This window comes from Acomys minous, assembly GCF_964271855.1.
Source record: "Acomys minous genome assembly, chromosome: 17".
Taxonomy (NCBI): domain Eukaryota; kingdom Metazoa; phylum Chordata; class Mammalia; order Rodentia; family Muridae; genus Acomys; species Acomys minous.
In genome coordinates this window covers 52,283,252-52,306,691 of record NC_140500.1, presented here as the reverse complement: position 1 = coordinate 52,306,691, position 23,440 = coordinate 52,283,252, and the positions used below count along the sequence as shown (strand labels likewise).

General features: G+C 51.4%; 1 protein-coding gene across 2 annotated transcripts in view; it reads left to right on the top strand.

Annotated features, from left to right (window-relative positions):
* SLC6A6 (solute carrier family 6 member 6) overlaps positions 1 to 23,440 on the top strand; it is a 76,040-nt gene that overhangs the window by 44,307 nt on the left and 8,293 nt on the right. For both annotated transcript variants that reach the window (XM_084764949.1, XM_084764948.1), the window contains exons 6-13: positions 7,251 to 7,383; positions 12,374 to 12,508; positions 13,233 to 13,336; positions 13,464 to 13,588; positions 17,278 to 17,390; positions 20,942 to 21,079; positions 22,623 to 22,725; positions 23,122 to 23,222. In XM_084764949.1, the coding sequence (XP_084621075.1) occupies positions 7,251 to 7,383; positions 12,374 to 12,508; positions 13,233 to 13,336; positions 13,464 to 13,588; positions 17,278 to 17,390; positions 20,942 to 21,079; positions 22,623 to 22,725; positions 23,122 to 23,222 (952 nt within the window). The remainder of the gene's footprint in view (positions 1 to 7,250; positions 7,384 to 12,373; positions 12,509 to 13,232; positions 13,337 to 13,463; positions 13,589 to 17,277; positions 17,391 to 20,941; positions 21,080 to 22,622; positions 22,726 to 23,121; positions 23,223 to 23,440) is intronic.

Here is a 23,440-nt window from a genome sequence, read left to right as displayed (position 1 = left end):
TTCTTAAGTAGGGAAGAGAGCAAGGCACTGTGGGAAACTCTCTCACATGTCTTGGGCAGCTCCCTGGCTCTCCATCATGCATACAGAATCCAGGCACCCTCCCTCTGCACACCACACTGCTTGATGTTGCCGGTAAAGGACACTCCTCGGCTACTCACTCCATCTCTGCCTTATCCTTGAACCTCTTGTCTGTGCTTGGTTCAGAGCCTTCCTCTGTTTTTTCTCTCACTGGGCCCTGTCAGAGAGGAGTGGGCAAGTACAGCAGCGATGCTCCCTGAGCTGGCCCAGGTCCAGGCGGTCTTCCCTTCTTTCTTTGCCTGTACCAGATCTAGAGGTCTGGGAGCTACAGGTAACGGGCTTGGTGGGAGCTGAGCCTTCCCCCAGTTTTTGTTTTCTTGTTTTTTGTTTTTTTAAGATTTATTTATTTATTATGTTTACAGTGTTCTGCCTGCATGTTTACCTGCAGGCCAGAAGGGGGCACCAGATCTCAAAACAGATAGTTGGGAGCCACCGTGTGGTTGCTGGGAATTGAACTCAGGACCTCTGGAAGAGCGGCGACAGTGCTCTTAACCTCTGAGCCATCTCTCCAGGCCCCTTCCCCTTAGTTTCTAATTGCTGGATGACTTTAAGCCATCCTGCTTCCCTTTCCTCCTGCTGGTTACCAAGGAGGCAGGAGGACCTCAGAGGGGAACTCCCTTCCCCAGTGTGGCCAAAGTGTAGCTCCCAGGCATCCCAGCCCTCTCTGATAGCAGGGCAGTTGGAATGCCAAGCTTGAGTCTCCTGCGCTCTGTGAGCAAGAGTCAGTTTAGCTCCCACACTCACATCTGCTCTCTGGCCTTAAGGAACCTGGACAGGTTCGAGTTTAGGGTTCTGGGGACTCAGCATGGATACAGGTCTGATCTTAGTGAACCTCTTGTCTGTGGTCTGTGTTTCACCTCCCACCCCCATGATACAAGGCAAATCTTGGAGCTGAGTCTGTGATCACAGATCACGTGGTGCACTGCCTGTGTGCATGTGTGCGTGCATGCGTGCGTGCATGCGCATCTGTGTTTCTCCAGTCTTTGGTCAGGCATGGACTCCTGTATCTGTCTGACCCTGCCACATTTACCCTGTCTACAAAGCCAGGCACCTTCTCAGCCTCAGTGGCTCAGATTCCCATGAGAAGCCTCTAGGCCCCAGAGACTGACATTTTACGTCGGCACTAGGGTATGTTTAGTGGCTGAACAGCAGGGCCACAGAGCTTCTGTCCCTATGGCCTCATCTCCCTGGTCCTCACCCTCTGAGGTCACCTCTGTCCCCAAACCTCCTGCTTCCCCCACAGGCCTTGGAGGACAGGCAGGGCCAGGTCTGGCCAAAAACCCTTCAGCAGGCTGGAGCCAGGCCTTCCTCCAAGGCTCCTGCAGAGCCCCCTGGGAGCCCAGCATGGATCATTAGATTCTATTAGAATCAAAGAAATGAGTCATATTTGCAAACAAGCCATGCTCAGCCAATCTTCCTCCGTAGCTGTCGGAAGGAGGAGGTAGTGCGGGAAAGGCTGTGTGGGGGCCCCATGCTCCGGCAGGCGGCCCTTTTATAATTGTTGCCTCTGCCAGTCTCCTGGGGACTGCTGCGGCCAATAAACGGCTGGCCTGCAGTCAAAAGGAAACGATTTGGCCCACTCTGAGGACGAATTTACATCTCCAAGTGCTGACTGGACGGCAGCAGGGCAGCCGGCTGCAAACACACGTCCAGGCCAGCCACTCTTTTTTAGTTTCCATCCTGGCAAGATGTGGCCTTTTTCTTGGAAGAAGAAAAAAAAAACCTGCAGCTTACCTCTAGAAGAGACTGGGAAGCCCAATGCTGGGAGCCCCGGCCTGAGACACACTGATGTGCCCTACAGTGGCATCAGAAAAAAAAATGAAATTAACCCCAGGCTTGATTACTGCCTAGGGTCAATGGGAGGCTGAGCCTCAGTTTCCCCACCTACCAAATGGCTGTAATGAATTCTCTCACCTATTGTCAGGTGAGCTGCTTCATGTGCTAGGTGCTGTGGCTGAGACAGGTCCTGAGTGCTCAGAGCTAACTTGATACTAGACAGACACATTAACCAGTCAGAAAGTAAGATCATAGTGGGAAAGTGCTGACAGCAGACCCAGTGCTGGGGAAGGGGAGGGCTGGGGGTGTCCAGGAATAAGAGCTGCCCTTGGGAAAAGTGCATTGGCACGGAGCCCTGGAAAGAGATTGTCTGTAAATGGTGGAACTGTGTCCTTGAGGAAACAGCTAACTCAACAGCTCAGGGACCATATACACCAACCGCCGAGGAAGAAGTCAAGGGGCAGGTGAGGGAGGGAAGTAAAGTGGACAGCTATATACCCCCTCCCCCGCCCTGGACTCTGGCTTCCTCTTTCTTTGCTGTCCTAGTCTTTTTGTTAGGTAAACCTCACATTCTTGAAAGCATCTAGATTTGAGTGGAAGGTGACAGGGACAGGTTAGGAATGAAGAAGGTTGGAGCCGTGGGAGGATGTGGAGCCAAGGAGGGGTGTGAAGTGGCATCGAAGATACTGTGGCTCCCTCTGACAAGTGTGAAGGAAAATATAGCAGGGAGGCTGGGAAGAAGTTACTGTAGTGGCTTTGGGGTGTGAAGGGCCGGAGCAGGGCATCATGGGGGATGTAGGCGTTTTAGGAGGCACCCAGGAGTGGCACTGTGTGAAGGCCCAGGGGATCCATGAGTGTCCCTTGGAGTTAGTGGTACAGAGAGGACTGATGGGGTCCCTGCAGGGACTTGGATGACTGGCCACTCTCCAGCTCAGGCCTGCCTGGGACTCCATCGGAACCAGGCAGGACATTTTGTGGCCCTGGCAAGCTATGCAAAGCCTGAGGACAGACTTGTATTACGTCAGTACTGTGTGATTTCAGGTAGAGGCAAGAGGATCAACCATTTAAGGCCAGCCTGGGCTACATGAGACTCGAGACAGACAGACCTTTAAATAAGTGTACATATATATATACACACATACATACATATATACATACACACACACACACATATATATATACATATATATTACAAACACACAGCAAAAGAGCTACGTTTAGTGCTGAGCCCCTGTCTATCCTTGGGCAACACTTGCTTGCTGGTGTGTGTTTAGGTGCTGTGCAGATGCCCCCTGCCCTGCTGGTCACTCTGCCTGCTGGGATGACATGCTGCTTCATTAGCACATCAAAAACTTGCCACTGGTCTGCCGCCTGTGTGGTATGCCAGTGTACCTGGCCCCAAGGCTTACTGTACCCTGCAGAGGGGGACTTTGGGTCACCTCTTGACCCAAACACTTTGTCTGTGGGCCCCATGCTTGTGGAATAGTAAGAGATAGTCTTGGTAATGGAGTTACTGGGTCAGGGAAAATCCACCTTAAAATGTCACTGGGTGCCACCACGAGTCCCTACAGGGACTGTCCCCAGCAGCAGAGGAACAAAGGATTCAGATATGTTTATCTCAGTTGCTCAGAGTAACTCTCCTTGGCAGCGCCTAGCACCAGTGAGCACTGTTGGCCTAGCAGGAAGTGGGTAGTGTCCTGGATGGGTCTCTCAGGACCACCACGATCTGGCTTCGGAGTTTTGAACGTCTTCTTTTTTTTACATTTTATTTTATTTTTTATTTTTTGGTTTTTCGAGGCAGGGTTTCTCTTTGTAGCCCTGGCCATCTTAAACTTGCTTTGTAGACCAGGCTGGCCTCAAACTCACAGAGATCCACCTGCTTTTGCCTCCCAGGTGCTGGCATTAAAGGCGTGCTCCACCACTGCTCAGCTAGTTTTAAGCTTCTTGAAGGATTGCCCCAAAGAACAAAGAGACATGGTGGTTTCATGGCTGCGCATTAACTGAATAGACCCTGTCAGCCCACTGTCCATGGGGTGTTCAGAGCCAGTGTGAAGAAAGGCAGGCCAGATGGGCCCCACAGCAAGTCACCTGGAGAGTCATGTGTGGACAGCACACCTGTGGAGGGCAGGCTGTGGAGAGGGCTGTGTGTGTGAAGGTGTGGAATAGGGCCACGTTTGTTGTTGTTGTTGTTGTTGTTGTTTTTCTGCCCTCATGTGGCCCATTCACAGAAGCATGGACTGTTTCTCACTGTGCTCCGAGATTCTGTGGCTGGCACCCAAGTGCTGAATGGTGAATGGGAAGGGCTTTTTGTTTTGTGGTGCTGCCAGGTCTTGGCTTGGCAGAGGCCCGGCTGGGGATGATTGGCCTTTGGCCTGCTGTGTGAAGGTACCCCATGATGCTGCCCTGAGGCACCGGATGATCCCAGCTTGCAGTGGACTGGAGGGCCCTTTATTATTTAAAATTTTTGAAAAATTTTATGTCTATAGATGTTTTGCATGTGCACACATGTGTGCATGTATGTATGTGTGTCGTGTGTGTGTGTGTGTGTGTGTGTGTGTGTGTGTGTGTGTGTGTACCACTTATTTGCCTGATGCCCTCAGAAGCCAAAAGAGGGCACCGTATCTCCTGGAACTGGAGTTACACATGGTTGTGAGCTGCCATGTGAATGCTAGGAATTGAACCCAGATCCTATGGAAGAGCAGACAGTGAGCCCCCCCTCTTTTTTTTTTTTAAGATTTATTTATTTTTTATTATGTATACAGTGTTCTGCCTGCATGTACACCTGCAGGCCAGAAGAGGGCATCAGATCACATTACAGATGGTTGTGAGCCACCATGTGGTTGCTGGGAATTGAACTCAGGACCTTTGGAAGAGCAGGCGGCACTCTTAACCACTGAGCCATCTCTCTAGCCCCAATGAGGTCCTTCTTAAAAGCAGGTGCTATTTTCTTTTTTATATATATATATGGTTGGAGTTGGGAGAGCTTTGGCTTTGGAAGCAGGCAGGCCTGGAGTTTAGTGGCTTTGTACCCTCCAAGCCTTGCTTTCCACATCTGTGAAATGCGGTCAGTGAGCTCTGCCCCTTGGAATGAATAAGATAAACAAGAAAGGCGTGCGGTCGGCTGTACAGGCTTTTGTTTCTTGTGTGTTGTTCACACTCTCTCGCAGATACATAGGCTACATGGCATTGATGCATCTGCAAACAACAGGATAAGAACCAAAGAAAGTTGCCCTTCCCTTAGGCCTGGAGCTACAGCTTGCATTGGTCCAGTAGAGTGAGGCTTGGCTCTCCTCCTGGGTAGTTCATTCATTCAGTGGGTGTTTGTGGAATCCTGCTGCGTCCCATGTGTCATCCTAGGTCCTGAGAACAGTGACTGTTGACTGTCGGCCAAAGGTGTTGCATGAAGGCCATTTGAGAAGGACCCTTGGATTTATTCAAAATTCTTATGTTGAGGCTTTTCTGCTCAGAGGGCAGCCTTATAGTCTCCTGCTCCAGAGGTGGCCTGGGACTGGGGGCTGCCTGCAGCTGTAAGAAAATGTCTCTGTCTGGGACTCCTGAAGTGTGGGGATCCAGTGTCCTAGCTGTGATTGGCAGCTTAAAGACTGGGTGACCAGGAGGCCCAGTGTCCAGGGAAGAGATCTGTGTGCTCAGCATGGGTTCTGCGAGACACTGGGTTCCTGGGCAGTAGGTTTCACAGTCGTCTTCTCTGTGAGCGCCCTGTACTGCTTCCTATGGCTCCTTCCCTGCAGGGAGGGCGCCAGCAGAAACTAGCGAAGATGACTGAAGGTCAGCACTCAGGTCCAGCTTCTGACTCCACAGACCCTGAGCAGGGTTAGCGCCTCTTCTCCCTGGGAATAGTCCTGAAAGCCATGGACCTGCCTCCTCTTGGGAGCTTCAGAATCCTAGCAGGGAAGGAGGGAGGAAGCCAGCACTGCTTAAGCACCAGCTGTATGTCATAACCCACAGTCATGTGATGAGGTGTGTCAGGGGCCAGGCACCTTCAGACCTTGTCAGTCTTTTCTGTGGTGTTTTCCTCATAAGCCACTGCAGCAAGATGGGTACTCTGTGCTTATACCTTGGGAAAAATCTAGATAATATACAGAGTTAGATTTTTTTGTTTTGTTTTCATTGATTTGCTTTATTCTTTTTTTTTCCTTTTTTTTTTTTTTTTTTGGTTTTGGTGGGTTTTTTTGTGTGTGTATGTTTTGTTGTTGTTGTTGTTGTTGTTGTTTTGAGACAGGGTTTCTCTGTGTATCCTTGGCTGTCCTGGACTCACTATGTAGACCAGGCTGCCCTCGAGCTCAGAGTGATCTGCCTGCCTCTGCCTCCCAGGTGCTGAGATTAAAGGCGTGCACCACCACACCTGATTTGCTTTATTCTTTTGGAGATGGGATCTTATTGGGTAGTCCTGGGTGACTTGGAATGCAATTCTCCTGCCTCAGCGTGAGATTACAGGTGTATGCCCCCACTCCCAGCTAACAGTCAGAGTGAGATCAAGGAAGTTAGCCCAGAAGGTGCTGAGAAGGGAGTCACCCCATTCTACATTCTGAGAGAGGCTTGGGGTAGTTAAGTGACTTGCCCAAGGTTAGAAGTGAGAGAGACTGAGATCTGAACCCAGTGTTTGGCTGACAGTCAAAATTGAAGGTTGTCCACAGTTCCTGCAGATAACCAGTCCCCTTTTAAAAGGGGTGTGTGTGTGTGTGTGTGTGTGTGTGTGTGTGTGTGTGTGTGTGTGTGTGTGTGTATGTGTGTGTGTGTGTGTGTGTGTGTAGTCTCAGAACAGCTTGAAAGAGTCAGTCCTCTATTTCCATCATGCAGGTCCCAGGTCAGCTTAGCAGCCTTGGCAGCAAGCGCCATCTTACCACCCAAATCGGTACCCATTTTACAGACAAGAAAATGGAGGCTTGGGGACTTAATTCACCCATGGCCTGGCTAGATTGAGCCTGAAGTCACCTGATAAAGGATTCTGTAACTTTTTGATTTCCCTGATGCCTTAGTCACCTCCATTCTCTTCCTGACAAATGGGGCCAAGGCTGCCACTGAGGTGTCTGTGGGGATGGGGGCAGGTGTTGATTCCTTCCTTCCTTCCTTCCTTCCTTCCTTCCTTCCTTCCTTCCTGCCTTCCTTCCTCTCTCTCTCTCTCTCTCTCTCTCTCTCTCTCCTCTCTTCCTCTCTCTCTGTTTCTTTTTTTTTCTTTTGAGGCAAAATCACACTCTGTAGTTGAGGCTGGCCTTGAATTCACTATGTAGGCCAGTCATGCCTCAAGTTCAGCCTCTCCAGTGCTGACATGAAAATGAGCATTTTGCATTTGCAAACAGAACCCAGGGCTTTGCCCGTGCTGGCTTTGCTGCCAAGTGGCTCTCGGCCCCTGACCTCTTGTTCTTTTTTTCCCAAAGGCGCAATGTGCTCAGCTTGTCCTCCGGAATTGACGATCCAGGAGCTCTGAAGTGGGACCTCGCACTCTGCCTCCTCCTCGTCTGGCTCGTCTGCTTTTTCTGCATCTGGAAGGGTGTTCGATCCACAGGCAAGGTGAGTGGACTCCTGTCCCCTCCCTCAGGGACAGCCACTCTATGGTCAACCTTCTCTCCCCTAGGAGAAGGGCCCATTCTGGAACACATGCATGCTCTGACAGGACAGAAACACAGCTCCGTGTGACATTCTTTCTCACTGGGTGAGAAAGAACCCCCAGTGTTCAACAGGGATTAGTGACATCATGACCGGCAGACAGCCAGGTGTCCCCACTGAGTTTGTGTCACCAGCCACTGCCCTGTTTCCTGATGTGCAGTGTTGGTGTGGTGAGCAAGGCTATCTGAGCCAGGGGCCAGTTAGCAGCCCTAATACTGCCTATGACCACCAGCCCTCAGTATGGACCCTAACTTTTCAAAGCTGGCAGCACTCTTCAGAAGAGATGTTGAAGCAGGGCTGTCCAGCTGCCCTTTATCACTGTCTCTGTGCTAGGGTGCAGAGTCCTCTGCTGTACTGAACCTCAGTCAGAAGGGAAGGCAGCTAAGCCTGGACCGTGCCCTCCTAGCATCATGCCATAGGATAAGCAGAAAGAGTTCCCTGCCTCCTTAGAGACCCTGTCCACTGTGCTCCCAACTCCTCCACAGTCACAGAAGTGTGCGTGCTATTTTCCTCTAAACACAGAGGAAACTAAGGCTCATAAAAGGTCAGGCAGCTTGTCTGAGAGCAGCCCCTTCCCTGAGCCTATTGCCTTGGCTGTTGAACAGTGACCATGAAGGTTGAGATGAGGCCCATCAAGTCCTTCAGGTCTGCAGACCGGTGGACCTGACCCACACACTCCTGAGTAAGCAGTGGCTGCCTTTTGCTCACTCTCTGCCTCAGTTTCCCCCACAGAGAAGCTAGTCTGTCAGGAAGTGCCTGAGGAGCTTAGGTGTTGGAAAGTGTCAGTCGCGTTCAAGGGTGATGCCCTTTGAGCCTCTTGTATGTGGGTTCTGTTGTAGGGACGGGGTGAAGGGAACCCAGGGTGTTCGGCATCCGTGGCTGGCTGGGAAGAGCTGGGCTGTAGAAAGATGAGCATGGGACACAGGTAATGGCTAATGGTGCCAAGAATTACAGGAAAGAAGAAAGGAGAGTGGGGGTGCCATTTCTAGGGGGGCTGGGCAAAGGTTACTGAGGTGACTGAGCAAAAAAAAAGAGTAGAGTTTAGTGTCTGAGGGGGTGGTGGTGCAGGCTGTCACAATGTTCAGTGTGGAAGCCCCTGGAGTGCATCTGACCAGGACTTTGGGGGACCCCTAGACCCTTAGACCAATGGAGGAGGTTGATATCTATAAGGCACAGTCAGCAACATTTGAAATGCAGCACACTACAAAGGGGACAGAGCCAAGGCCAGGGTAGAGGGGTGCCAGGCTGCAGCTGTGGCTAATGTGGAACTGGGGACTGGCTAGAGGCACCCCCCCCCCAGCCTACCCTGAGCTACGCCCTGCTCATGGGGCACGCACGTGTGGTTCCCAGAACAATAGCAGCCCTGATGGGCCAGAGAAGCCAAGACAAACAGCTCTGTGGACTTCCTCCAGCTCAGTGCTGAGAGGCCTTCAGAGGCCACCCGCTTGCCCGCCTACCCTGTCCAGAGGCCCACCCGCTGGCTGGCTGGCATCAGCTTCCAGCCCTGGCTACAGACCAGGCTCTCAACCATGGGGGCTGGAGCCCTCCTCCTCTTGGCCAAAGTTGTGCCTGTGGCTAACTTAGTCTAGGAGATGGGAGGGTGACGGATGGAGGACCCAAGCTTAGGTGCTTGGCTTTTCTTTCCCAGCCTTTCCAACTCTCCGAGGGTCTGAAAAGGGTCCCAGAATCATCGTCAGTTTTACTCAGTCAACAAGCCAGGTAGCGGTGTGTGTGGAGGGTGTTAATACGGTGTCTCAGACAGCACACTCACTCTTCCTGAATGTCTCCGTTCCTGCGCAACCAAAACTGAGGTTCAGAGAGCTTAACTAATTTTCCCAATGCTACACAGCTCATCGGTAGCCAAACTGGGATTTGAACTCAGGCAGCTCCCTTCTCCCACCTTGCGCTGACCTGCCGGTACAGTGAGGTGGAAGCCAGGAATGATCCTGCTTGCTCTCGCAAGGAGACAGACTGCCATGCTTACTCAGGAAGCTTACCCTGGACATGTGTGGCCAGGCCTATGGTCACACTCTAGGGCAGCCAGCTTTGTCAGAAACAAAGCAGAGCAGAGCAGATAGGGCTAGTCTGGGTTTGGACTGAGCTCTGCTCCTTATAAGTGTAATATGGTTTTATGAATCCCTATGACCTGCTCAGCCTCAGTTTCACCTGGTGTAAAATGAGTGATTGAATGACCCTTGCTGCCCAGGCCATCCACACCCAAGTAAGGCCAAGTAGCAGGAGACTGGAAGCTAGACTCCTCCTTGCTGCCCACCAACCTCCAGAGTCTGGTCAGGGCTGAGGTGCCCCATAAGCCTCCATTTTCCACAAGGCATCTGGCCCAGAGCTCAGAGGCATTATGGAGATCAGCGACAGGAGTGGAAAAATACTACGTCCCACAGCAAGGCCTACTGGGCCACAGTCAGGGGCCCAAGGTGGCGCCTGGCACCAGCCTCACCCTGGAGGATCCCGAGGGACGGGCATGGAAAAGTTGAGAGAATGGCTCTCAGGCTCATCCAAGGAGTAGCAGAGGCTATAAAACAAGGGTGGCTTTTTATGGAGATGACTGAGGGCTGCCCGACAGGGGGTGGCGATGGCAGTAACCCTCCCGAAGAGCCCCAAAAGTACTTGGCCTAGATCGGATCCCACCTCTGACAGCTCCTACTAACTGAGGACTCCAGGCAGGTTGACAACAGCCAGTGAGGCTTGTTTGCTCACAAGGGCAGGGGCAGGTTGTAATGGCTCATCTAGATATGACGGATGTTGAGTTAAGTTGATAGCACCAGGCTGGGTACATAGTAGGCTTAGTACAGAGGCAAGCCAGGGAGCCCCACCCCTACTCCAGTGAGCCCACCAGTGCTTCTGGCTGCAATCCACTTGCTTTGAAGCAGCCCTCGGGGGAACCTGTGGAACTCCTGTTGTCGGTGGCTATTGTTTACCAGCTTGGGTGTGGCCTTATACACGGCCTCAGAGAGGGGACCTGGCCAGGGGCGCCTGTCTGCCTAGCCACAGGAAGGGAGAGGTCAGGAGGGTTTTCTTTCTTTTACCCTTGCAGTGGCTTCCTGACTGGCCTTTTTGTCCCTGGTGTCCGTCTGTCCGTCAAGGGTGGCTGGGGACGCCCGAGGCTTGGAGGAAGAAAGGCATCCAGGGATGAGGTGGCAGACAAAGAGGGCCCGCCTTTAGGCTTGTAGACTGCCACCAACATCTGGGTTGTTCAGCGTTTCCAAACACTCCCTAAAGACTTGCTAGAGGGTGAGGTCAGAGTTCCCCCCTTGAAGCAGCAGCCACAGTAGCTAACTGGAAGGTAAGACAGATGAGCAATGAACTCTTACCCAATCCACCTCCCTGCCCTGGAGCTGGGAGCCAAGCCTAACCAGGCCAAGGCTCTCACCTTAAGGTGGGGGAAACTAAGTCTAGAGAAAGAAGGTAGTGATCGCTAGCTGACGGGGACAGTGTTTGTGTTCCCCCCTCCTAGAAAGTGGCCACTTTAAAGTTGGCCACTTTAAAGGCCAACTGCCCTGCAGTGTGTGACGGAACAGCAACAGGAACAGACAGAAGGCGTTATTGTCAGTCCTTTCCTCACCCCGACCCTGGCCTGTTGGGATGCACGGTGTGACCCTGTGGGAGAGGGCTGGGCCTTTCCCATTCTGGCCACGACCTTGGAGGAATTTCTGCCTGCCTCCTCTCCAGGCCCTGTCAGTCAGGCTGTGTGTCTTGACTACCGTTTGCTGTCTGTCCGTGTAAATCCTTACCTATCTCCTGACAAGGGCTGTTGTGATTCTTGTCCTCGTTTCATACGAGAAGAAAGCAAGGCCCAGAGAGAGTAGCTGACATCTCCTGCATCTCTCAGCAAGAGAATGCCCGGAGCTAGAGCTGACCCTCTTGTCTCACTGTGTATCCCCAGACAGGCCATTATCACACCCTGCCTCGGCCTCCTGAGTGCTGGGATTACAGATGTGCGCCCACATCTGGTTCCGTCTGTCTGTCTGTTTTTTTGTTTTTTTGTTTTTTTTAAATATGTATGGGTATCTTGCCTATATATGTGTGTGTACCTGGTGCTTGAGATAACCAGAAGAGGACGTCAGATCCTTTGGAACTGGAATTTCAAATGGTCCTGAGCGGCCATGTGGATGCTGGGAATTGATCTCGGGTCCTCTTGCAAAGGCAGCCAGTGCTCGGAAGCACTGAGTCATCTCTCCAGCCCTCTCTCTGATTCTTTACCCCGGTGTTGTACTGACAGTTGTAATGTCAGACAGTGTGTGCTGAGTGCCATGGGACAGCCGATGTGACCATGGGCTTAGCTGTTGCATACACCCCTGATAGTTGGTTGATTCAGTTTGTATGTGGCCTGTATTTTCTCTCCTAGTAAAGGGATAGATTTGTTTTCCATCTTGCTTGCTTTTTTAAAAATCTGAGCTTAGATGATCTATGTAAATTACTCACAGGATGTATTCATTTTCATCTATAGTATAGGCCCTGGGGCTAGAGAGATGCCTCAGAGGTTAGGAGCCCTGACTGCTCTTCCAGAGGTCCTGAGTTCCATTCCCAACTACCACATGGTGGCTCACAACCATCTATAATGTGATCTGGTGCCCTCTTCTGGTGTACAGGTGTACCTGGTGTACAAGTATACAGAGCACTGTATTATATAATAAATTAATTAATTTTAAAAAATAGACCCTGAAGTCATAGCTTTATTTATTTATTTGCCTTAGGTTATATGAGGCTCAGGTGCTAAGCAGCACACTGAAGGTCACACAGCAGGTGAAACCATTGTGTCTGTAGGATCTTTGCTGTTCCCAGTGTGACCCTCCCTGCCTCTGAGAGAAGCGGGTACCTGCACTTCCCTACAGCGAGGACACTCCTGAGTCCACCTGCCTCCTCCTTGCCTCTACAGGTTGTCTACTTCACTGCCACTTTCCCATTTGCCATGCTTCTGGTGCTGCTGGTCCGTGGACTGACCCTGCCAGGTGCTGGTGAAGGCATCAAGTTCTACCTGTACCCTGACATTAGCCGCCTCGAGGACCCACAGGTACCAGCAGGGTGGGGTACCCGATCCCAAGCCGGTGGTGCACAGGATGCAGGTTGCAGTGTTTCCTGTGGCTCTTTGATGCCCGTGTACAGCCGAGCATCATCTCCTGGCACTTCTCTACCGGACCAGTAGTGGTTTGTGGCCCTTCCGAGCCTCAAAGCTTGCCTACAAGGCACGGCACTGGCTTAGTGAAACCCTGGAGGCTTTTGCGTGCCCTTTGAGACCTTTGTCCCAGGGTGCCAAGCTTTCCAGTTGCCTCCCGGAGGCCAGGATTTCTGGGTGTCTCAGCAGGACACAGTTGGTTGACCAGCTTGCGCTGAGAGCTGGGAATGCAGGCTTGATGTCCTCCAGAGCTGTGAGGGATCGTACCCATAGCCATCAAAGCAGCCTCGACCTAGCAGTAGGCATGACGGCCTAGGAGTAGACTCAGAGTAAAGACTATTGTTTACTGAGTGTGGAATGTCATCCTGAGGACAGGCCGGGTGGCCCATTCTGCCCAAGGTTCCAGGAGTGGTCCCAGTCACTCCGGCATCAGAAGCCTTAACTGATGCAGGAAGATAAGGCACCTGGCTCTCTGCCTTCTGGGGTTCCTTGGAGCTCATCAACACTGTGGATCCCCCATGTAGACATTGTCATGGTTGGTCAAAGATCCTCACATTGCCGGGACCCTGTGTTCACCCCAGGCAATCACCCTAACATTCCCTCCCCAACCTCCCCTCCTCAGGTATGGATCGACGCTGGAACCCAGATATTCTTTTCCTATGCCATCTGCCTGGGGGCCATGACCTCACTGGGAAGCTATAACAAGTACAAGTATAACTCGTACAGGCAAGTGTTGCGCTGGCGGGCCCGGTGAACATTAGAAATGATGATTAAAGAAAAAAAAAAAGAGAAGTAGGGAGCGTGGCTTCCTTGTGTTGTGATTAACTTACCCCCTGACGTGTGTGTAACTTAGGGACTGTATGCTGCTGGGATGCCTGAACAGTGGTACCAGTTTTGTGTCTGGCTTCGCAATTTTTTCCATCCTGGGCTTCATGGCACAAGAGCAAGGGGTGGACATTGCTGATGTGGCTGAGTCAGGTACGGTGGTGTCGGTGGCAGTGGTGGTGGGCACTGCCACCTAGTGTGTAAGATGAGTACTGCAGGCATGGAGCCAGACCCCAGGGGGATGGAGGGAGCCTGCCTTTTACATAGACATCCCCTCTCCCCGACAAGACATGCCCCCCATGCCTGAGTACAAAGGCTACATTTAAAGGTCTTTGGTGCATCCTGGCCCACTGAAGGTGGGAGGAACAAGGGCGGTTGAAATGGGACTTGGTGGCTGGCTGTTTTAGTTGTGGTCTTCCAGCCCCAACACTTCCCCCAGCAACCGCTGCCTTTAGCCACAGAAGTTACTTTCCTAATTGAGGCTCAGGTCAGCCACTGCTAGCACACCATCGCCAGAGCTGCTGGCATCTCAGCCTTCATTTCGGTGGTTTGCACTTGGCTTTCTGGCTAACTCCACTACCAAAGCCGAGCCACACTTTAGTCCTTCCTGTATCTGTTGGCCGAGCCTTACCCTTCCCAGCTCGCACCACAGTCACCAGGAGTGAGAGGGCAGGGGAGGAACACCACCCAGAGGCCATGACAGAGCCAAATTGGGGGTAGGATATGAGGACACTGTCACCTTTGGGGATTGGGGGAGGGGCGGGGGCCTGTTGGTCCCATGTTGCTACTCAAGATGCCTACACTCACAGACTGGACGGTCAGCCGGTCTTAAGATCATGGGCTTTGAACAGAGTGTGTCCTTCCTTAGCAACATGGGACTCAGCGCTCCAGAAAAGGCGGGTCTGGAACGTGGACTAGAATCCTACTACCTCGTCATGGTATTTCAGGGACCTGGGTTTGAGGTCTTGGCCTATGCCTACAACTTAGCCCTGTAGTGAGAGGGGTTCTGGGGTAGAGGTCCTCAGGGGAGGGGCCACCTCCCTCACCCAGTTCTCTTGGAGGGTGCTCAGGTGTTATCTAACCTAATTACAGCCCATCTGGGACCTTCTGGAGGCTGCCAAGGGCCCTGGGCTGGGGTTTCCTGCAGGCCACGGGGATGGGGTGAGGTGGGGGGGGGGCGGAAGCGGACTGTGCCTTATTAGTCTAGGGGTTTTGCAGACCAGGGAAGGTATCCCAAGTCTCTGACGTTCTTGACCCTCGACTTCCTTGTGTTTGAAACTCAAGGTCATGTCCTAGCTCCCCAGTCCCGAGTCCTGGTATTGGAAGGGTAGAGGATACCTGCACGCCCAGTGTCTAGACTGTCTAGATAGATACTCGTGTCTCAGATGAGCTCAGCGGCCCCAAAGCATGGGCCCTTGCGTGAGTGGGTCACAGGCAATGCATCTGGATACTGAGTCTCCACCCACTGGATGTTTGGCGAAGCATCCAATGCAGCCATCTCCTTCTGATGGGCTTCTCTGGCCTCAGGAACCCCCCCCCCCTTCATCCTCTGTCTGTGGCCATACCCTAACCCAGACCCTCCCCACAGAGTGAACGCACACTGTGCGTGCGTATCTATTTCGCTCTGTCCCAGCTGGATACTCAGAAGACTGTGTTGTATATAGCAAGTTGCGTAGAAGTTGTATAGCGAGCAACCCCCCTCCCCCCCGCCAGCTTCCCCACCCCCACCCCTCTTCCAGCTCCTCTGCAAGTGACATTCTTCCCACTTGCACGTGCTAAGTGGTTCCAAACCTGTAACCGGGTGTCATCAAGAGCACGGAGGAGACTTGGCAGGGGAGAAAGATGAGGTCCATCAAGGAGATCTTTGGACACAGCGTATATTTCCACGCCACACATGTGGTCAACCCCAAGTTTTGTTTTGTATTTTTCCTTCTGTCCGCTTGTCTTCACTCCTTCCCCACAGTGATGGATGAGCAGCCAGCACAGCAAGAGAGTCAGTGACTCCCTGAGGTTTTTAGCAAGCACCTTAACAAAGACAAGTGCATTTGAACCAGGGCATTGCACAGCCAAGGGAAACCCAGACACGGGTGTGCTGTGCTGGTGAGGGCATCAGATTGGCCTAAGCATCTCGGCTTCTATCCTCCTGACTTCACTGTGGCTTTAGGGAAGGGCTCTTGGCCCTCTCCTGAGGCTGGCTTGAGAAAAATCTAAAGCAAAGGACAAAAACAAGTGAATTGAGTTTCTGTTTGCGGCGCCTGGTGCAGAGAGGTGTTGGGGGCCACCATGGTTTGCATCTGTCTTGTAGCTGCTTTAGTCCCGAGTCTTCATTCTTGGGGTGGACAAAGCAGGGCCAGAACTTTGGAATTTAGGGGGATCAGAACGCTTTTAGTTCTAACTTGGTCCTAAGTGTGTTTCATGATGTCCTGGGTGGGGGAGGGGGGTGTATTCCGCACCCGGCCCTCTCCCCTTCCATCTTGCTCACTCAAGCAGCTTCCGGCTTGGTAAGCAGCCACACCCCTTCCACTCACAGAATCTTCTAGTACCACCTTCTACCAACCACTCAGCGGCGTCCCCGCAGGGTTTCGCAGGCTGAGCAGATGGCATGGAAGGCTTGCCTTCCTCTGCCACACTTGGGGTTTGTTGATACTTTATTGAGTGAATTCTAGTTCTAGGTTTTTTGGTTTGTTTTTGTTTTTTTTGTTTGTTTTTTTTTGTTTTTCAGAATTGATTTGTTTTTGTGAACTTTCCACCGTCTCCTCTTAAGCCATTCATTTGGTTTTGATGTTTGCTTTAAAGTGTACAAAAACATCTTCCGCGTCTCCTGCAGTCTGGCCTGTATTTCTTCCTGATTGGTTTGTTTTGTTTCTAGTTGACTTCACTTTAGTTTATCAGCCCTCAAGTGGAGCCCACAAGTACCAGCTAGCAAATCTCCCCGAGGCATGTGTTTGAGGGGAGGTTGTTTACAAGCAGGACATGTTCATGTTCAAATGACTCTGAGAAGCGCTCAGAGTGGGCAGAGCCCTTCTCCCCTTCTGCCTCTGGGTCTGGCCCCTGTTAATAAGAACCCATAGCCCTTTTCCGGGTAGTGGTGTCCCCCTCTGAGGTGAACATAATCTGAACATAAGGATCCTGGGGCCACCTGACCCTCATAGTTCAGATGGGGTAAACTGATGCCCCCCTAAAAAGTGTAGAGGAAGTGGTGGGTGAGGACTTGGATGTGGCTAGTCTCCTGGGCCTGAGGACCTGCCCTGCCCCGTGGTGCTCTCTTCAGTGCCAGGCCTGCTTGGTTTTACTTTGCCTTGTGTGAACTTGGGTACCTGTGGGGGACATAGGCTCCGTGGGCATGCCCTTAAAGGGCATGCTTCTGGATTCTTTTTTTTTTTTCCCTTTCTATTCAAGCAGTGTTTTAGCCATTAATTCAAAAATAGAAACAGTTCTCTGCAAAGGAGGGTTTCAGGAATCAGATAACCACAACTTTCCTTCCAGCCAGTGTCAGTGTGCGGCTTTGGTGTGTGAGGGGTGGGTTGTCCATTCCCCAAATCTCCAGCTGCCTGAGCCCCAGGCTCAGTCCCACTCCCCGCCCCTTGGATCCTATGTCAATATGGGCTTAGATTCATTTGAAATGAGGCCATGTGCTGAATAGGAGACAGCTGCTTACATGGGGGGCCCCCCTGAGCCCCACTGGTCTCTTTTCCCCTGGCTCCTCCTGCAGTTTGGGCTTAGGTGACCCTCCTCCCCACTCAGACATGAGTGTTCTGTGAGGCCCCGGGGGTTCCGAGTAGCATGGTACTGATGTGTGTCCTTCTGTGTCCCCCCCCCCCCTCCCCATTTCTCTCCCTTAGGTCCTGGCTTGGCCTTCATTGCCTACCCAAAAGCTGTGACCATGATGCCGCTGCCCACCTTTTGGTCCATTCTGTTTTTTATTATGCTCCTCTTGCTTGGACTGGACAGCCAGGTACGTGTACGCGAAGCTGTGGTGCTCATGTGGGCAGCCTCACTGTGAGAAGCCATCCTTATAGAGGCAGAAGTGCGCTCAGACCCTCCAAGCTCCCATCTTGGAGGCTTCAACCCAGTTCCTCCAGGGCCCCGGGTTGAGAAAGGCCTCAGCTCAGTAGGAGGAGGACCTCCACCTAATCACTCAAGGCTTTTACCCTAGCGGGGAGATGAGGGGGACTCGGGATGTGGGTACAGTCAAACTATAAATGAGAAATAGAAGGCCAGGACCCAGAGGCACAGATGTCAGCTCATGTGCCAATCATTGTCCAAGCCACTACAGTCCCAAGTACGTCCAGAAATGCTGAGCCATGTTTGGCAGACTGCCTGTCTCCATCCTTTGGCCGCCGTAACATCTGCCCTATCTCTTATTTTTTTGGGGTGGAATCCAGGGCTTCACAGGTACTCTACCATTAAGCCACACCACCAGTCTTTTCCTGTTCTTCTGACTCCCGCATCTTGACCCCAGCCCCCTGCTAGGGCTCCTCCATAAGTGGCAGGAAGTGTTGATGACAGCCACCCTGCATCTAGCTCAGGAGAGGTTATTGTGTGTGACGATGCCCACATCTGTCATCTTCCCTCTGTGCCTCAGTTTCCTCACCCTGGTGAGGCCCAGTGCCACACATAGAGAATTCGGGGGCCCCTGAGATTCATGGGGGCTTGCGGTTCTCTTTCCCAGAAGTGAGTGTCTTTTCTTTTTGGGTATTTTTAAGACGCGAGGAGTGAGGCTGGTGTGTGCAGGGCAGTTGATTATGTGCTCAGGCCCAGCTAAAGAGGCTGGGAAGGCTGGTTTGGGGTCCAGCCGCTTCAGGAAAAGTTCATTTTATTGAAGTAGGCTAGGACATAGCCTTCAATGGCCCTGTCAGGATGGTCCCTGGGGACTCAGATCCAGGCAAAGGTGAACGAGTCCAGAGAGAGGAGACAGCCAGCAAGGTCAAGAACACAATGCAAGACTTGGCAGCCAAAGGGGTCAGATTAACAGCGAAGACAGCGAAAACTTTTTGGAGCCAGAAAAACAAATCCTGTGCAGTTGGTTGGTGATGGGCAGACAAACTGTTGTAAACAAGCAGGATTCTGTTAATGATTCCTGTGCTGAGAGCTTGGCCCTGGGAGCAGACCCCATGCGGTGCCTTTTAGTGGCTTTTTAGAACATCTTCCAGGCTCAGAGGGGAAGAAGAAAACAAAAACACAAGTTAATAAGTGGCTAAGCGTGACATCACCATGGCTCCAAACAGGCCGTGCAGGCTCACCGCAGTCCCGGCCTGAGGTGGCCATGAGTGATGTCCCTTGTAGGAACAGGGCTCAGTGCAGGATATGGACTCTCAGCTGAGCCACAGGCTGAGGGGAGAATCTTGAGGCACTGTGAGAGCTGGCCTTGAAATGTTCCTTTTTACCTTGCTTTGTAAAGCAGGACTCCCAAGACTTGGTGGTTTGTTTTTGTTTTTGTTTTTTCGAGGCAGGATTTCTCTGTGTAACGAGCCCTGGCTGTCCTGGACTCTCGTTGTAGACTAGGCTGGCCTCGAACTCACAGAGATTTCCCCCTGGCTCTGCCTCCCAAGTGCTGGGAATTCAGGTGTGCGCCACCATGTGTGGCCCAATGCTTGGCGTTTAAATGGCGCCTGATGGTATTGTCACTCAAGCACAAGTGAGCAAGGAAATAGAAAATGGCTGGCCTCCAAACACTAGTTTTTAGAACTTGGAGAAATAGGAGGGCGCTGCAGAAACTGTCCCCACATGGAGGTGTAGAGAGTCCCTCTGTGTGAGATGACACCAAGTGCCAGGTGTCGCATGGCCATTTTTTCCCATGAGCAGCTCATTGACATTGAGCACGTCTAATGTCAGGCTTTTTCCCTGGAGCTTTTCCATCCTCCCAAGTGGAGGCTGCACTCCAAGCCCTGCCCAGTTTTCTGTCCTCGTAGTGCTGGAGATGGCGCATGCTCTTCCTTAGCCCACTTGCACCCAGACTTGTATACCTTAGCTCCTGTCCCTGCAGTGTCCCAACCTGGGTGTCACTGGTGCCCTTTCTGCAGCCAGAGAAACTGAGGCTGAGAGGCCCATCTTGTCTCTTGAGTCGCAGCCTTTGGTCTTAACTCGTTTTTTTGTAGCTTGGCACTGGGGCCACCGGTTAGGCCACAGCTCTTTTGCTTTCCAGGTTCAAACCCCCTTTGCTCATATCAGTCAGAGGTCATAAACTCTCCCTCTGTCCTGGAGCTCTGCATAAGAGCCTGTTATTGGTCATCCTGTCCCCAAATCCTGGCTGCAGGAGTGCTGTTCCTTCAGATACCTGAGAGGGATTTTTCTCTCTGATCCTGTCCATTCTTGCTCTTTCCCTCACCACCTCCCAAAGGCCTCCATGGTTGGATCTTTCCCAGAGGAATTTGGGAAAACTTCTGTCCCCAAAACCTTTTTTGCCTTTTTTATTTCAAGATGGCATTTCGTGTAGACGAGACTGGCCTCAAATGCACTATGGGGTCAGGTCTGACTCTGAACGACTAAGCCTTCTGCCTCTAGCTCCTGAGTGCTGCTGGGATTACAAGATTGTACTGCCATGTTTGGCTTAAGCTGTGCCGTGGACCAATCCCTTGCATGCCAGGTGTTTCCATCCCCAACTTTCATCGTCTCAATTTTTGAATGGCTCAGTGCAGTCTGGGTGTGGCTTCTCTAATTTAAGTACTTCTGTGGCTCCTTACACCCCAGCACTGCCAAGATCTTGTTACAGACTTGCGTATTCCTGCCCAAAGACTGATAACAAGGGATGCCATTGTGCCAGTTTTATGCTGCTGTTAAAAGGCAAGGTGGCTCTTTGTGTAGGGATACAGCACAGTTTCCAAGATAAATCATTAGGTACAAAGGTGAAAAGATGTTGAAAGGCTGGTAACCGTCCTTGAGCATGATTTGTGTGGATGGTGTGTGGAGACGTTCCGGAATTTTCTCTATGATGTCTGAAACCACTGGTCCCTGGATGGTGGGCTTCCCGTGGAGTTATTAAGGCATCATGTGAGCCAGACCTGAAGTGCCTTCTGTGCTGTGGATGAGGAAACCGAGACCGGGTTTTGCCCGGGGTCTCCCAACTGGTTAGTGCGGAGGTTGACCTGCTTGTAAAGTTCTGGCTGAGCACAACATGCTTTGATGTGTGTGGCACCAGCCTTGACCAAGGAGAGAGGCTGCCATGGCCACACACTCACCCTCAAGTGTGTCAGGGCAGAGAGCTGTCCCTGGCTTCCTAGAGAAGCAGCTGCTCTCCCATGAGTCTCCAGTGAGTGATGAGGGCGGGAATGACCTGAGTACAGTCGTTCTTCTTGAGTTGCTTGGACCACAGGCCACAATGGCTGCCTGCACAGCCCAGGGTCTGGCTACATGGATTTCCAGGTGGGTATCCTGAGACGTAAGCCCAGGACACAGGGCAGGGCTCCTACTCTTCTCTTTTGTCAAGTGTGCCCAGCCCTCCTCCTGAGCTTCAGGCCAGTGCTGAGCCACCACACACCCCTTTCTCTCTCTCCTCTCACCCCTCAGTTTGTTGAAGTCGAAGGACAGATCACATCCTTGGTTGATCTTTACCCATCCTTCCTAAGGAAGGGTTATCGTCGGGAAATCTTCATCGCCATCGTGTGTAGCATCAGCTACCTGCTGGGGCTGACGATGATGACAGAGGTAGGTGACTGTCACTCTGGGTAGTGTGAGGGACTTCCCTTCCTAGTTTTGGATTTCCCAAGGCCACAGGAGACAGCATCTAGGAGAGGGGCCAGTGTGTACGTGTCCCCTTAACACACCTCCTTTAGCTTGGCTCCCAATCCCTAGTCTGTCTAGATTGCAAATGACCATGAAGCCCCTCCACCCTCTTTTTTTTTTTTTTTTTTAGAAATTTCTTTCTTTTTTTTAAATTTATTTTATTATGTATGCAGTGCTCTGCCTGCATATACACCCACAGGCCAGAAGAGGGCATCAGACTACATTATAGATGGTTGTGAGCCACCATGTGGTGGCTGGGAATTGAACTCAGGACCTCTGGAGGAGCAGACAATGCTTTTAACCTCTGAGCCATCTCTCCAGCCCCTCCACCCTCTTTTCTTCTTCTTCTTCTTCTTCTTCTTCTTCTTCTTCTTCTTCTTCTTCTTCTTCTTCTTCTTCTTCTTCTTCTTCTTCTTCTTCTTCTTCCTCTTCTTCTTCTTCTCCTCCTCCTCCTCTTCCTTCTTCTTCTTTACATGTTGTGGTCACTTTCTTGGCAAGTACTCTGCCATCTCCATCTGTGTGGGCATCTGTTCAGGAGAGTATACGCTATTACCAGAGGGCAGGGTCCGTACTTTAAATAGGAGGAAGAGAAGCCAGGAGCAACAGGGAACAGAGAGGTTGAAGGGTAGAGGTTTCAGTGGCTGGAGAGAGGACAGATAAGAGGGGATGATGAGTCTGGTGTCCCCCCAGAGCATGCTCTCCTGCCCCCAATATACCAACTTGCTTTTGAGGTCTCTAGGAGAAGGTTTCCATTCATTACCCTAAACCCTGTTCAAGCCATCACCACTTTTTTTTTTTCAACCGGAAGGAGAAACTTTTACAGAAGTACTTGTAAGAACACCCCTCTAAAGTGAGATAACACCCACTCACCAAGCACTGGGTTTCCATGACTAGGCCACACTTGATATTTTTAAAGACCTCCTGTGTATGTAGACTTCTTTGACCCTTTGTGTGGCTAAGGCGTGTTGTGTTCTCCCCAACCCTGTTTGTATGTCAAACATGAAGTTGAATTTCTTCCCCCTCCCCCCCCAAGACAGGGTTTCTCTGTGTAACCTTGGCTGTCCTGGACTTGCATTGTAGACCAGGCTGGCCTCGAACTCACAGGGATCCACTTGCCTCTGCCTCCCGAGTGCTGGGATTAAAGGTGTGCACCACCACGCCTGGCTTGAATTTCTTATATAGCCCTAACTGCCCTTGAACTCACAGCAATTCACCTCGGCTTCTAGAGTATTTGTTGTAAGTGCTATGAGCCACACCGTTGGCCCTGAATATCTTTTTTTTTTTTTAATATCTGTATTTGGTCATCCTAGCTTTTTGCCCTTTTTTTTTTTTTTTTTTTTTTTAGAATTTAAAACAAACAAAAACCCAACCAAACAAAAACGTGTGTTGATTCGCCACATATGAAGGGACTTGGAGACGATATAACAAACCAACTTTATTTTATTTTATTTTTTCTTCCCCGCAGGGTGGCATGTATGTGTTTCAACTCTTTGACTACTATGCAGCTAGTGGTGTATGCCTTTTGTGGGTTGCATTCTTTGAATGTGTTGTTATTGCCTGGATATACGGTGAGTATACATGTTTGTACATCCCTTTTCAAGCTGTTCGTTTGGGCAGAGAATTTAATGAGGGAAAATTGTTCACTCCGGGATGCTCTTTGAGCACATCACAAAAAAAGTCCCATTGAGGGCACTGTCATGCCAGAGCCTACGGTAACCTACCGTTTGGCCCAGAAATGGTCTATTTTGGCCTTTTAGGGAGCTGAGGTTGGCCACACTAAGATGTGGGCTTTTGTCTAAGACTTCCAGCAAAATGCAGGCCTCCAGCTGCATTTGAGTCTCACTGGCCATGCTTGGTGTGGAGGCACAGGCCTGGTGGCTAGAGGCCCCCAGGTAGCCCCCGCTGCAGGGCTAATTCTGGCTTTGGGCACCGAGTCACCAGGGGCAAACTGCTATCTCTTGTAGGCGGTGATAACTTATATGATGGTATTGAAGACATGATCGGCTATCGGCCTGGGCCCTGGATGAAGTACAGCTGGGCTGTCATCACTCCAGCTCTCTGTGCTGTAAGTCTTACCCGTGCCTAACATTTTCACCTCGTGAGCCCGCATTCTGTTAGCACCTCCTGGGTAAGGCCTCTGGTAAAGCCTGTTTTGGCTATGTCCGGGAGAGGGGGTGGGGGGGGCTACCTTGGTTGAGTAGGGTTTTGTAGGATCAGTAGGAGTTTATGAAGAAGAGGAAAGAGGAAGGGCAGTTTCAGGGACACTAGGGCAGGCTGCCTCTC